The 15,547-nt window shown below is 35.4% G+C and overlaps 1 protein-coding gene across 5 annotated transcripts in view; it reads left to right on the top strand.

Moving 5' to 3' along the window:
• LOC134697788 (cytosolic carboxypeptidase-like protein 5) overlaps window positions 1–15,547 on the top strand; it is a 34,393-nt gene that overhangs the window by 3,194 nt on the left and 15,652 nt on the right. For 4 of the 5 annotated variants that reach the window (XM_063560087.1, XM_063560076.1, XM_063560101.1 and 1 more), the window contains exons 2-10: window positions 1,482–1,615; window positions 2,087–2,177; window positions 7,109–7,280; window positions 7,605–7,771; window positions 8,264–8,444; window positions 10,459–11,523; window positions 12,289–12,458; window positions 13,723–13,858; window positions 15,330–15,511. In XM_063560087.1, the coding sequence (XP_063416157.1) occupies window positions 1,516–1,615; window positions 2,087–2,177; window positions 7,109–7,280; window positions 7,605–7,771; window positions 8,264–8,444; window positions 10,459–11,523; window positions 12,289–12,458; window positions 13,723–13,858; window positions 15,330–15,511 (2,264 nt within the window). In that variant the 5' untranslated portion in view covers window positions 1,482–1,515. Of the gene's footprint in view, window positions 1–1,481; window positions 1,616–2,086; window positions 2,178–7,108; window positions 7,281–7,604; window positions 7,772–8,263; window positions 8,445–10,458; window positions 11,524–12,288; window positions 12,459–13,067; window positions 13,103–13,722; window positions 13,859–15,329; window positions 15,512–15,547 lie in introns of all 5 variants that reach the window. The other variant, XM_063560081.1, reaches the window with a different exon arrangement.

Genomic DNA, 15,547 nt, shown 5'->3' on the forward strand with positions numbered 1-15,547 from the left:
TGGGTTTTACTGGGTTTTAGTGGGTAATACTGGGCAATACTGGGTAATATAAAATACTGGTCTAAATTTCATAGAGGATTCAGTGATCAAGCACAAATGTAATACATTTAAGATATATATAACTTGTTTTAGTTGTCTAGATTGGTCAGACTGTAAATATAAAGCAAAAAAAAGTTTTTTTCGAATAAGTACAACTCTTATAAGAAGTAAGAAAAAAATACATTTAAATTCAAATTTATGTTTAAGTACATATACTGTCACTAGTTAAAAAGTAATTATTCAGATTACAACACAGATTTGTTTATGTAACAATAATCAGACCTTTCAATTCTATAAATTTTAATGGCCTGACCCCTTAGGTTGTTTATTTAGCAATATGAAGGTATAACAATTCACCTAAAAAAATGCACTTTTATCAAAAATTGATTATCAAAACAATGCTTTGTCATTAACACAGTATCCTTAAATGTGCAAATCTTGCATTCTGCTTACATATAGAATTAATGAAGAACTAAATGAAATTGAATTTTTCATTCTTCTAGAAAGGGCTCAATGGTTATCTGTATAAAAAGTATATATTTAGCTGTAATACTATGAAACTACACCAAGTCTTAACTATTTTGTGTTAAAATGAGCTTAAAAAATCATATTGCCCAGTAATGCCCAGTATTACCCATTTGGGGCAATATGCGCAATTGTTTCTCCGTAGGCCGTAATGGTAACGTTTTCTTCTGTTGCTCAGCCCATATCGTAAACTAGTATATGTATGATGGCTTGTTTCGAAGCTGAGACATTTTTACATATGTGGTTAAATTTTCGGGGTACGAAATGTGATTCATTTTCCCGTAATTTAGCAAACCCCGAGTATCCTTTTGCGATGTCGCTCCTCATGGTAAAAAATCCCAATTTTAACACAATAAGTTCTTTGAAATTTTAATACTTTGAACACATTTCATAGCTCCATGGTTTTTACACATTTATTCTGTGTTCCCTTATTTTCTAAATTAACACTAATGGTTCAGCTCAGTCATTTGTTTATCATAGAAATGTGTCAAATATCACTACACAGAGATTTTTTGTTTACACGTGACTTTTGTGTTCCTCATTTCAAGGCGCATTAGGGGTATTGTCCCATTTCTGGGAGTATTGCCCAGCCCGGGAAAACCCGGGTTTTCCCACCCGGGAATTCCCGGGCGGGTAAAACTTTGCCAACCCTGTCCCTAACCAGGGTCAGTGGTGTAACAGCACATCAAAAGCTGCTTTCATTGAACTTTGCTAGAATGTTCATAGTTAGAAAGTTGTTATAGTATGTAATTACATGATAGATGAGTAGAGTACATAATTTCTTGACTTTCTATGTATTGAAAAAAAAAAAAAATATTTTATTGACTTTTTAAAAATATTTAAGCTTCAAATATTTATCTACTTTGCTTGCTTGTTGGAATAAAAAACATTTATCAAACTATTTTTATTTTGATCAGGAATGTTTGGTTAAGGAGATGAGAGTTAAGAATTATGGAATTTAGAGTGGGAAACCTCCTTTTTACATCAAAGTTTGACTCTGGAAATTTGACTAAAGTTGAGAAAGTGAGCCGTGATGAAGAGGAGGATGCACGTAAGTTTTAAAAGATTAAAAATAGAAATCAGGTGGAAATTTTAAAAAAATAAATCAGTTTACTTGTACATTATAGAATTTTAATGTCACCCGAACTTAGTTTTATGAAAGTAACAGGTCTTAAAACCATGTTACATGAATATATTACTTTAAAACTTAAAAGGAGAGCTTCAAACTAGTGGTTTGAATAAAATCATTTGTAAAGAAATGTCAGATTTAATGTTACGTAATAATTTCCTGAAGACATTTATTGACATTTAACACTCAAATAGCAATGAATAGATTATAAACATTCTTATAAATTTTAATAAATTATGTAATTTCAATACATGTGGTTTTTTTTCTTCTTTGCTAATTTTTTTCTTACTCTTTCAAACTAAAAATATTTTGTCTTTTCAATGTCAGCAGGTACCATGCATAAATTATATAAAAAGGTCAAATTATAAAATGTATTAAAACTACTTTTTACAGCCAGTTATTACCCAGAGGTGAAGCCAGACTATGAATACAATGTTTGGACCAAACCAGATTGTGGAGGGACAGAATTTGAAAATGGAAACAGGTAAATTTTGCAAGGGTTAGAATCATAACAAATAAAAAGTAGGTGATATAACAACAAATATAATACAACTCCTGACTGCCTTTAGTCGTCCTACTATATGATGAACATTGTACTCCTGACTGCTTTCAGTCGTCCTACTTTATCAAGTTATCAAGTACATGATGTACATTGTACTCCTGACTGCCTTTAGTCGTCCTACTATATGATGAACATTGTACTCCTGACTGCTTTCAGTCGTCCTACTTTATCAAGTTATCAAGTACATGATGTACATTGTACTCCTGACTGCCTTTAGTCGTCCTACCAAGTACATGATGTACATTGTACTCCTGACTGCCTTTAGTCGTCCTACCAAGTACATGATGTACATTGTACTCCTGACTGCCTTTAGTCGTCCTACCAAGTACATGATGTACATTGTACTCCTGACTGCTTTCAGTCGTCCTACCAAGAACATGATGTACATTGTACTCCTGACTGCTTTCAGTCGTCCTACCAAGAACATGATGTACATTGTACTCCTGACTGCTTTCAGTCGTCCTACCAAGAACATGATGTACATTGTACTCCTGACTGCTTTCAGTCGTCCTACCAAGAACATGATGTACATTGTACTCCTGACTGCTTTCAGTCGTCCTACCAAGTACATGATGTACATTGTACTCCTGACTGCTTTCAGTCGTCCTACCAAGTACATGATGTACATTGTACTCCTGACTGCTTTCAGTCGTCCTACCAAGTACATGATGTACATTGTACTCCTGACTGCTTTCAGTCGTCCTACCAAGAACATGATGTACATTGTACTCCTGACTGCTTTCAGTCGTCCTACCAAGAACATGATGTACATTGTACTCCTGACTGCTTTCAGTCGTCCTACCAAGAACATGATGTACATTGTACTCCTGACTGCTTTCAGTCGTCCTACCAAGAACATGATGTACATTGTACTCCTGACTGCTTTCAGTCGTCCTACCAAGAACATGATGTACATTGTACTCCTGACTGCTTTCAGTCGTCCTACCAAGAACATGATGTACATTGTACTCCTGACTGCTTTCAGTCGTCCTACTATGAAGTACATGATGTACATTGTACTCCTGACTGCTTTCAGTCGTCCTACCAAGAACATGATGTACATTGTACTCCTGACTGCCTTTAGTCGTCCTACCAAGAACATGATGTACATTGTACTCCTGACTGCCTTTAGTCGTCCTACCAAGTACATGATGTACATTGTACTCCTGACTGCCTTTAGTCGTCCTACCAAGTACATGATGTACATTGTACTCCTGACTGCCTTTAGTCGTCCTACCAAGTACATGATGTACATTGTACTCCTGACTGCCTTTAGTCGTCCTAACAAGTACATGATGTACATTGTACTCCTGACTGCCTTTAGTCGTCCTACCAAGAACATGATGTACATTGTACTCCTGACTGCTTTCAGTCGTCCTACCAAGAACATGATGTACATTGTACTCCTGACTGCTTTCAGTCGTCCTACCAAGAACATGATGTACATTGTACTCCTGACTGCTTTCAGTCGTCCTACCAAGAACATGATGTACATTGTACTCCTGACTGCTTTCAGTCGTCCTACCAAGTACATGATGTACATTGTACTCCTGACTGCTTTTAGTCGTCCTACCAAGTACATGATGTACATTGTACTCCTGACTGCTTTCAGTCGTCCTACCAAGAACATGATGTACATTGTACTCCTGACTGCTTTCAGTCGTCCTACCAAGAACATGATGTACATTGTACTCCTGACTGCTTTCAGTCGTCCTACCAAGTACATGATGTACATTGTACTCCTGACTGCTTTCAGTCGTCCTACTTTGAAGTACATGATGTACATTGTACTCCTGACTGCTTTCAGTCGTCCTACTATGAAGTACATGATGTACATTGTACTCCTGACTGCTTTCAGTCGTCCTACCAAGTACATGATGTACATTGTACTCCTGACTGCTTTTAGTCGTCCTACCAAGTACATGATGTACATTGTACTCCTGACTGCTTTCAGTCGTCCTACTATGAAGTACATGATGTACATTGTACTCCTGACTGCTTTCAGTCGTCCTACTATGAAGTACATGATGTACATTGTACTCCTGACTGCTTTCAGTCGTCCTACCAAGTACATGATGTACATTGTACTCCTGACTGCTTTCAGTCGTCCTACCAAGTACATGATGTACATTGTACTCCTGACTGCTTTCAGTCGTCCTACCAAGTACATGATGTACATTGTACTCCTGACTGCTTTTAGTCGTCCTACTATGAAGTACATGATGTACATTGTACTCCTGACTGCTTTCAGTCGTCCTACTATGAAGTACATGATGTACATTGTACTCCTGACTGCTTTCAGTCGTCCTACTATGAAGTACATGCTGAACATTGTACTCCTGACTGCTTTCAGTCGTCCTACTATGAAGTACATGCTGAACATTGTACTCCTGACTGCTTTCAGTCGTCCTACTATATGAAGTACATGATGTACATTGTACTCCTGACTGCTTTCAGTCGTCCTACTATGAAGTACATGATGTACATTGTACTCCTGACTGCTTTCAGTCGTCCTACTATGAAGTACATGCTGAACATTGTACTCCTGACTGCTTTCAGTCGTCCTACTATGAAGTACATGCTGAACATTGTACTCCTGACTGCTTTCAGTCGTCCTACTATATGAAGTACATGCTGAACATTGTACTCCTGACTGCTTTCAGTCGTCCTACTATGAAGTACATGCTGTACATTGTACTCCTGACTGCTTTCAGTCGTCCTACTTTATGAAGTACATGATGTACATTGTACTCCTGACTGCTTTCAGTCGTCCTACTATGAAGTACATGCTGAACATTGTACTCCTGACTGCTTTCAGTCGTCCTACTATGAAGTACATGCTGAACATTGTACTCCTGACTGCTTTCAGTCGTCCTACTATATCAAGTACATGATGTACATTGTACTCCTGACTGCTTTTAGTCGTCCTACCAAGTACATGATGTACATTGTACTCCTGACTGCTTTTAGTCGTCCTACCAAGTACATGATGTACATTGTACTCCTGACTGCTTTCAGTCGTCCTACTTTATGAAGTACATGATGTACATTGTACTCCTGACTGCTTTCAGTCGTCCTACTTTATGAAGTACATGATGTACATTGTACTCCTGACTGCTTTCAGTCGTCCTACTTTATGAAGTACATGATGTACATTGTACTCCTGACTGCTTCCAGTCGTCCTACTATATGAAGTACATGATGTACATTGTACTCCTGACTGCTTTCAGTCGTCCTACTTTATGAAGTACATGATGTACATTGTACTCCTGACTGCTTTCAGTCGTCCTACTTTATGAAGTACATGATGTACATTGTACTCCTGACTGCTTTCAGTCGTCCTACTTTATGAAGTACATGATGTACATTGTACTCCTGACTGCTTTCAGTCGTCCTACTTTATGAAGTACATGATGTTCATTGTACTCCTGACTGCTTTCAGTCGTCCTACTTTATGAAGTACATGATGTACATTGTACTCCTGACTGCTTTCAGTCGTCCTACTATATGAAGTACATGATGTACTTTGTACTCCTGACTACTTTCAGTCGTCCTACCAAGTACATGATGTACATTGTACTCCTGACTGCTTTCAGTCGTCCTACTTTATGAAGTACATGATGTACATTGTACTCCTGACTGCTTTCAGTCGTCCTACTTTATGAAGTACATGATGTACTTTGTACTCCTGACTGCTTTCAGTCGTCCTACTATATGAAGTACATGATGTACATTGTACTCCTGACTACTTTCAGTCGTCCTACCAAGTACATGATGTACATTGTACTCCTGACTGCTTTAAGTCGTCCTACCAAGTACATGATGTACATTGTACTCCTGACTGCTTTCAGTCGTCCTACCAAGTACATGATGTACATTGTACTCCTGACTACTTTCAGTCGTCCTACTATATGAAGTACATGATGTACATTGTACTCCTGACTGATTTAAGTCGTCCTACCAAGTACATGATGTACATTGTACTCCTGACTGCTTTCAGTCGTCCTACTATATGAAGTACATGATGTACATTGTACTCCTGACTGCTTTCAGTCGTCCTACTATATGAAGTACATGATGTACATTGTACTCCTGACTGCTATCAGTTGTCCTACTTTATGAAGTACATGATGTACATTGTACTCCTGACTGCTTTCACTCGTCCTACTATATGAAGTACATGATGTACATTGTACTCCTGACTGCTTTCAGTCGTCCTACCATATGAAGTACATGATGTACATTGTACTTACATAGTGTTGTTGATTTGGAAGCGCTGATTAGCCACACCAATGCATTAACTTTCATTCTAATATCATAACTTCTTTTGCTTTGTAAACAACATCATGAGAAAATTCTCAATATCTCTTTACTCAGCGCAGATTCAGAGACTGTAACTATATACCTTCCACGTAAATCCACATATTTCGTAACCTATGAGCAAATTCTATGCTGGGTTAAAAATTGCAATTAAAAAAAAAGGAGAGCCTTTATTCTTATTCTAATGCATAATAAAAAGAATTAATGCATTACAGCTTGGAAAATGTACAATTTAAAAAAAAAATAGCAAAATTCCTTCATTGCTTTTGATACATTAAGACATTTCAAAACATTAAACATTACGTCATACCAATGAAAATGGTCAACTTGAAGCATCTTCCATTACATGAACCCTCCAAATTCAGATAATATTGCATTAAATGGAGTTTTGAAGTTGAAGTTGTTTTTGTATGTTCCAATAAATAATGAACATATTTTCAAAAATAATGGCAAGAATGCTATGTGAACAATACAGCCACACATCTTATAGTTTTATCATTGTTTTCTAAAATTTCATTTTCAATATTGTATAGATCCTGGTTCTACTTCGGAATACGAGGATGGAGTCCAAACAGAGTTATCAAAATCAATATAATGAACCTTAACAGACAGGGTAAACTGTACAGCCAGGGTCATACTCCATTCACCAAAACTCTGCCAGGACGTCCACGATGGGAAAGACTAAGGGATAGACCATCATTTGAGGTAGGTTAACACTAAGTTCACTCTCATGTTCTGATAGATAAAAGTACTTTTTTCTTGCCAACAAATTGGTTATTTTGTATAACAAATGCTATGTGTACAGTGTATGTGTCCACCATTGCTGATTGTCTTATTGTTTTTGCAGACCGTCATTCTATTTTATATATAGGTATATATGTTTTACATCATAAACACATGTGTATGTGTCAACACTTGATTTTGTACTCTTCTAGAGATATTTGATTTACATTGCATAAATTTACATTCAGATTTTTAAATTGTATTGACTTGAAAAAGCATAAAGTGTATAATTCTATTATTTTTCAGACTGTAGATGGGCAGTTCATTTTGTCCTTCACCTTCAGGTTTCCGGATGTAAAAGGAGCAATTACTTATTTTGCATTCTGTTATCCATGGTCTTATACAGAATGTTGTGAAAAGTTAAATGAATTGGACAGGAAATATGCTGCCTGCAAAACTATAAACTCCAACAGGTACCAGTAAAATATTAATTATAACAGGTACCAGTAAAATATTAATCTTAACAGGTACCAGTAAAATATTGATTATAGCAGGTACCAGTAAAATGTTAATTCCACCCGGTAACAATGAGTAGTTAAGTGAACTTGTAATATATTTAGATGGACAGGAAGTTAATCTAAAATACCAAAAAGAGCATAGAACACAAGTATCAGCCTTTGAATTTGGTTGTCTACAAATTTAGTTTTAAGTGTGGACAATGTATTACTTTCATACACAATTTTATACTTTTAAATTTTATGAAATTACATTAAAAAAATGTTGTTTTAGGATTTTAAAGGTAAAGAAGTGATTTAGCCCAGTTGGAAAGCTTAAACAATTAGCTTTTAAATGGATTTGAAGATGCCTTAGTTACTAACTTCTTTGTCATTTTGATGACGATCATGCCTTATCTCCTTTTAAAAGTATTTTAGTTCACAAAATAATAGATTTTTAAAATTTTGCAGCAATCCAGATGCTTTATACTACCATCGAGAGGCCATATGTTATTCACTAGACAAGCTACGCATAGAACTAATAACCATATCTTCATGTAAGGGAATAATGGACGAAGAAGAACCAAGGTTTGATGAAAACTTATTTCCTGACAAGGAAACTAAAAGATGTAAAAAGTTCCGAGGTAAACGGGTAAGTTTGTGATGATATTGTAAATTTTGTTTTCAGAACACCTGTCCAAATTTACCTGAAAAGTTCTAGTATGTTAAGTACCGTATAGCGGGTTATTTTCGCGGGGTGTAAATTTTCACTTATTTTCGCGGATAGAACAACATCGCCAAAATAAATTCCGCCAATTTAAAAGTGTACATGCAAAGATAATGTTAAAAGTGTTGAATCCGCCAAAATAATAACCGCCAAAATTTTTCGTATACCTTATTCAATGAAAATCGCGAAATTTTACACCCGCGAAAATAACCCGCTATACGGTACGTTCTAACTAATGTATAAAACATTTGAAAGTAACTTTTAGAACCATAGAACTTGGAATTTTTTTTTATTGAAAGGATGACCAGTCAGGGGAAACTATTATTTATTTCTATTTTTAGGTTTACATGTAGAGTTCACCGTAGAGAACATCTATTATTGATTTCTATTTTTAGGTTTACATGTAAACTAGTAGAGTTCACCCTAGAGAATGTCTATTATTGATTTCAATTTTTGGGGAAAGACGGCTTCAAGCCGTCAATCGCCTATGGGGTTGACCAGAGTGACACTCCCTCACATCATTCATTTTGTTTTTATCCATGTTATAGTGTGGAAAACCCCCCAACAAATCTTACTTAGATTAAAGAGAGGGAGACCCAGAAATGAATAGTTTGATTTTAAACACTTTTTTACACATTTCCCTTCTGTTTCTCACGAAATTATCGTATCTTGAACTCTCCTTTACACTATTTACGTTTATTTTACAATCGGGAAAAATTAGTATGACGAGATATTCTAAATATATCCATCCTACATTGTATTTTATAGTGACGTCATTCTTGGAAGAAGCAGGGATATCCTTCACCAGTTCACTGGTTATTTAAATCATTCTTAGAGATCGTGCACTAATTACAAATTTGTATTTGTTAAATCTAAACATAATATTGTTTACTGTAGATGATTTAAACATCAACATACAATACTTTAATTTGTAGGTCAACAACTTTCAAAATAAACAAAGATCGTGGGGTTACATGAGACAGGGGAAAGAAACGATTTTATAACTTTTTTCGGGTCTCACTAATCAGAGACAAGAAGCATCAAAAAGCGATAAGAAGCGTCAAGAAGACTATTTAGCGACAAGAAAAAAATATTCTTCTTGTCGCTTCTTGTCGCTAAAATTCTTCTTGTTGCTAATTAGTGAGACCACGTTTTTCTGTAAAAATTCTGAGAATCTTCCTCGGATTCAGGAGCACCTCAATTGTTGAATAATTATCCACTAAAATAAAAGTTAATGTATTTAAACACTTCAAATGTGACATTTCATTGGATTAGTAGTCTTCTATTAAAACTAAATTTTTGTGTACCTACATAATCATTGTAATGGTAAAAAAAAAAAAACAAGCTTCTTACAGTTTACATCACTCATATTGTTTTTTTTATTAGTACCTGTTTCCCTGTGTTGAGAGCTGTAACTCGGAACTTTAACAATGGAAATTTAAAACTGAATAGATTTTTCAGTCCACACTTTCTAAAGAAAAAAACTTAAATATCCAAGAGTACTGTCACTAAAAATGGAAAATAGCCCTAGCCTGCAGTTCAGTGGTACACAATCAAGATTTCAAAAAATATTGTAGTTGTTGTGAAATGACAGAATTCAGTTGAGTTTTAGATAATTAGCTATCAACTTTAATCAAATGTTTAGATTTAGAAGATGCAGATCTCTTCCATTGGTCCAAATTGAATCCTAAACTAAGGGAATGAAATTACATAAACAATAATTGATTTCAATATTGTCAACCTTTTTACATGTTCTAGCTGTTCTCTTTTTCATTCTTCATATGAAAACTATCAAAAGATACCCCCCCTTTCCAAAAACATAATTAAATAGAAACAAGGGCCGTCTTTCCCCTCAGATTATTCAGCTCTTTGATGAGGTTTACATTCTTATTAGTAGAGTTCACCCTGGAGTAACTCTATTATTGATTTCTATTTTTAGGTTTACATGTTAACTAGTAGAGTTCATCCTGGAGAAACTCCAGCAAGTTTTGTATTTAATGGATTTCTAGAATTCATTTTGCGAGAAAATGATCCACGTGCCAAAATGTTGAGAAGAGACTATGTGTTCAAACTTATTCCTCTTCTGAACCCTGATGGAGTTCAGAGGGGTCACTACAGAACAGATCAAAGGGGAGTTAATCTAAATCGTCTTTATCTTGATCCTAGTTTTAGTCTTCATCCCACAATTTATGCATCAAAAAGTGTTTTAGCATATCATCATGTCAGAAATCGTGTTGTTCCAGAGGACGATAATCTCAATCTAAGCATTAAATTCCCAGGAGGCTTTGTATTAAATTCTTGTCCTGAACCTCCCCCAAAATCTAAACCTCCACTGCCGCAGCATGACGGTGGAGGGGAGATAAACAAGAACAATAATAAAACCACTGGTGTGACGCTGAAATATGGTGCTAATAAAATAACTAAAACAGAAAAACCTGTCAGAAAAGGAAATGTTGATATATACTCGTTACAACCTAAAGAGAATTCGTGGGTAACCTCTAGTGAAGTTCATGATGGAGGATTAGTACCAGCTAAGGTATCAGTAGAACCTTTAGATTTCTCTACATTATCTCGTGGTGATACTCTCACACAAAATGACTTTAATGGTGCAGATAGTATACACTTATCTTCATCGTGTAGTAGTGTGATGAGTAACAAAGGGGAGAGAAAAATAGACAGTGAGTTACGACTTAGATTATCGGAGTTAAACATGTCTGATGATTGTCGGGGGAAGATGAGTATGATGTCAATGAGTGTTGGATTACTGGATTCTGACATCGAGGATAATAACGATGAACATCTGGGTAATGAAGGTTCGGAAGATGAAGATTTCAGAGCCGAATATTCATTTGGAAATAATAATTGCCCGCATTTAAGTGATCCACGTTTAAAAGATATTCCTCCACATCAAAGTGGAATTGCATTTTATGTGGATTTACATGGACATGCTTCTAAAAGAGGCTGCTTTATTTATGGAAATTATTTTGAAGTAGAAGATACTCAGGTAAGGTCATTAATATTCAAACCAAGTTAATAAACCTTAGCATTATATACACGATATACACAATGTAACTAGATGTTATTCACAAACTGATTTTGATGCTTTCTCTACCAGCTATAGGGAATTGATAAATGTCTTGCATATCTCTGTGCTTCAGAACATATGTTTATTGTCAGATTATTTGATAGGCTTCAGGATCGGGGCAATAATGGTGGTTCAATTCCACAGGCACTTGTCAAAAAAAATATCCATACAAATACCATATATATATATCTATAACATTGAGATATATAAATACTTTTTCAAAAACAGGTGACTATATATGTATGCTATTTTTTACCTCTTGTGGTCGAAAAAAATAATTTTTACTGGTTGCCTAGTGTTGATCAGGGATTCAAAAGTTCAGCAAGAGGCTAGCAATTGAAAATTTCAAACTGGATTCCGAAATCCTGAGTGATTGAACAGGTATTTGATTGGACACTCTAATTTTAGAACAAAGAAAGATACCCTAAAATAAAAAAATGGATGAATTATGCAACAATGAATAACTTAAATGACATTGGCAAAATGAATGACTTGAGTGTTGAGAATCCATAGTTTTGTCATACAATAGGTTCTACTTTGAATGAAATGGGTTTCTGGTTTTGTGAATGTTGAAATTAAATCATTGAATTGGGTTTGTCTTGTTGTTATTGCATCATCACACAAATATGTAGCTTTATCTGTTGCTCTGAATATTGTGTTACTAAGCTTACTGATTTATTACAGGTAGAAAATATGTTATATCCTAAGTTGATATCTATGAACACTGCCCATTTTGATTTCACTGGCTGTAATTTTACTGAAAGGAACATGTACACCAAAGATAAAAGGGACGGTATGTCCAAGGAAGGGAGTGGTCGAGTGGCAATATACAAATCTATTGGCATTATACACAGGTAAGAATCATGCGGCAATATATAAATCTATTGGTATTATATACAGATAAGAATCAGGTGGGGATATACAAATCTATTGGTATTATACACAGGTAAGAATCATGTGGCAATATATAAATCTATTGGTATTATATACAGATAAGAATCAGGTGGGGATATACAAATCTATTGGTATTATACACAGGTAAGAATAATGTGGCAATATATAAATCTATTGGTATTATATACAGATAAGAATCAGGTGGGGATATACAAATCTATTGGTATTATACACAGGTAAGAATAATGTGGCAATATATAAATCTATTGGTATTATATACAGATAAGAATCAGGTGGGGATATACAAATCTATTGGTATTATACACAGGTAAGAATCATGTGGCAATATATAAATCTATTGGTATTATATACAGATAAGAATCAGGTGGGGATATACAAATCTATTGGCATTATACACAGGTAAGAATCATGCGGCAATATACAAATCTATTGGTATTATATACAGATAAGAATCAGGTGGGGATATACAAATCTATTGGTATTATACACAGGTAAGAATCAAGTGGCAATATACAAATCTATTGGTATTATACACAGGTAAGAATCAGGTGGCTATATACAAATCTATTGGTATTATACACAGGTAAGAATCACATGGCAATATACAAATCTATTGGTATTATACACCATGTACACAGGTAAGAATCAGGTGGCTATATACAAATCTATTGGTATTATACACAGGTAAGAATCGTGTGGCAAAATACAAATCTATTGGTGTTATACACAGGTAATAATCATGTGGCTTTATACAAATCTATTGGTATTATACACAGGTAATAATCATGTGGCTATATATAAATCTATTGGTATTATACACAGGTAAGACTGATGTGGCTATATACAAATCTATTGGCATTATACACAGGTAAGACTGATGTGGTGATATACAAATCCATTGGCATTATACACAGGTAAGAATCATGTGGCAATATATAAATCTATTGGCATTACACACAGGTAAATATAAGATGCGTAAATACATATATACAAGGCAGGATCGTGTGGCAGTATACACATATAGCTATTGACAATAGATGGATAAATCCAATATAAAACTCATTTGTTTTCATAATTTGCTTTTCTGCTTGGATATTGTTTTAATATTACTTATTTACTTTAAAATCACATATTATTATGTATTGTGTCTAATATGGTTGACATGCTCAGATTTCACATTTTAGAGAATGATTTACTTTTCAGTTATACTCTGGAGTGTAACTATAACACTGGTAGAATGGTGAATCCAGTACCACCAGCTCATGGTGATGAGGGAAGAGCCACACCCCCTCCAATGGCAGGATTCCCACCCAAATATACACAAGCTCATTTTGAAGAGGTAGGTTTACTCAAATCAACATACACCCCCAGCCCATGGTGATGAGGGAAGAGCCACACCCCCTCCAATGGCAGGATTCCCACCCAAATATACACAAGCTCATTTTGAAGAGGTAGGTTTACTCAAATCATCCTACACCCCCAGCCCATGGTGATGAGGGAAGAGCCACACCCCCTCCAATGGCAGGATTCCCACCCAAATATACACAAGCTCATTTTGAAGAGGTAGGTTTACTCAAATCAACATACACCCACAGCCCATGGTGATGAGGGTAGAGCCACACCCCCTCCAATGGCAGGATTCCCACCCAAATATACACAAGCTCATTTTGAAGAGGTAGGTTTACTTAAATCATCCTATATCCCCAGCTCATGGTGATGAGGGAAGAGCCACACCCCCTCCAATGGCAGGATTCCCCCACAAATATACACAAGCTTATTTTGAAGAGGTAGGTTTACTCAAATCAACATACACCCCCAGCCCATGGTGATGAGGGTAGAGCCACACCCCCTCCAATGGCAGGATTCCCACCCAAATATACACAAGCTCATTTTGAAGAGGTAGGTTTACTTAAATCATCCTATATCCCCAGCTCATGGTGATGAGGGAAGAGCCACACCCCCTCCAAAGGCAGGATTCCCACCTAAATATACACAAGCTCATTTTGAAGAGGTAGGTTTACTCAAATCATCCAATACCTCAAGCCCATGGTGATGAGGGAAGAGCCACACTGAACAGCAAGCTACAAAGGGCCTCAAAAATTACTAGTGTAAAACCATTTAAATGGGAAAACCAATGGTCTAACCTCTATTATAGATAAAAAACCAAAACACTTTTGAACAACATCAACAAACGACGACTACAACTACTGAACATCAGATTCCTGACTGAGAACAGGTGCAAACAATTACAGCCAGCGAGTTTTGATGGTACCAAACCTTCACCTTTATCTGTGTAATATCACAACATGAAAAGTCACACTATAAAATAACAATCAAAAGGCATAAACATTAGTGACATACATACACTGAACAAATAAATTTGATCTATGATACAATGCAAATACAAAATCAATGCTTATTTATGACTTTGAGGCAATTTATAATGTCATACAACTTCTGAATTTTACGAATCCTATCACTTATTGGAAAACCTATCTGAATTTTTTGTTTTCAATGCTCTTTAACTCCGTACTTTATTTAGTCTTTTTTATTCCAATGTCACTGAGACTATGTACACAGAAATGCACATCTTCCTTATACAATTTTAGGTCGAGTTTATAAAATTTTCAAGTAAGTATCTTCATAATTAACAATATTCCAAAATTTACATTCAAGTTGGACGCATTTTTTATGTAATTTTACAAAATCCCAACAAAGAAAAAAAGGAAAAAATTGGATAAAAATATAGATTGTTACTACATGTACTATATAAAAAAATTGTAATGATTAGATATTTATAACTATTTCAGGTAGGAAAAGCCTTAGCAATAGCAGCCTTAGATTATGTAGACCATAATCCTTGGTCTAGAATCAGCCAATCAGAACACAACAGTTTATCGGGAGTCAGAGATAGCGTTAAAAGATATTTACGTAGCATGAGGGGGGGACCTCGGATACCAAGGAATCCACAGAGATCATTTATTAGAAACAAGTAAGTTTGATTTAAATATAGAAAATTCTTAAATTT

The sequence above is a fragment of the Mytilus trossulus genome, chromosome 1 (assembly GCF_036588685.1).
Source record: "Mytilus trossulus isolate FHL-02 chromosome 1, PNRI_Mtr1.1.1.hap1, whole genome shotgun sequence".
NCBI classification, from domain to species: Eukaryota; Metazoa; Mollusca; class Bivalvia; order Mytilida; family Mytilidae; genus Mytilus; species Mytilus trossulus.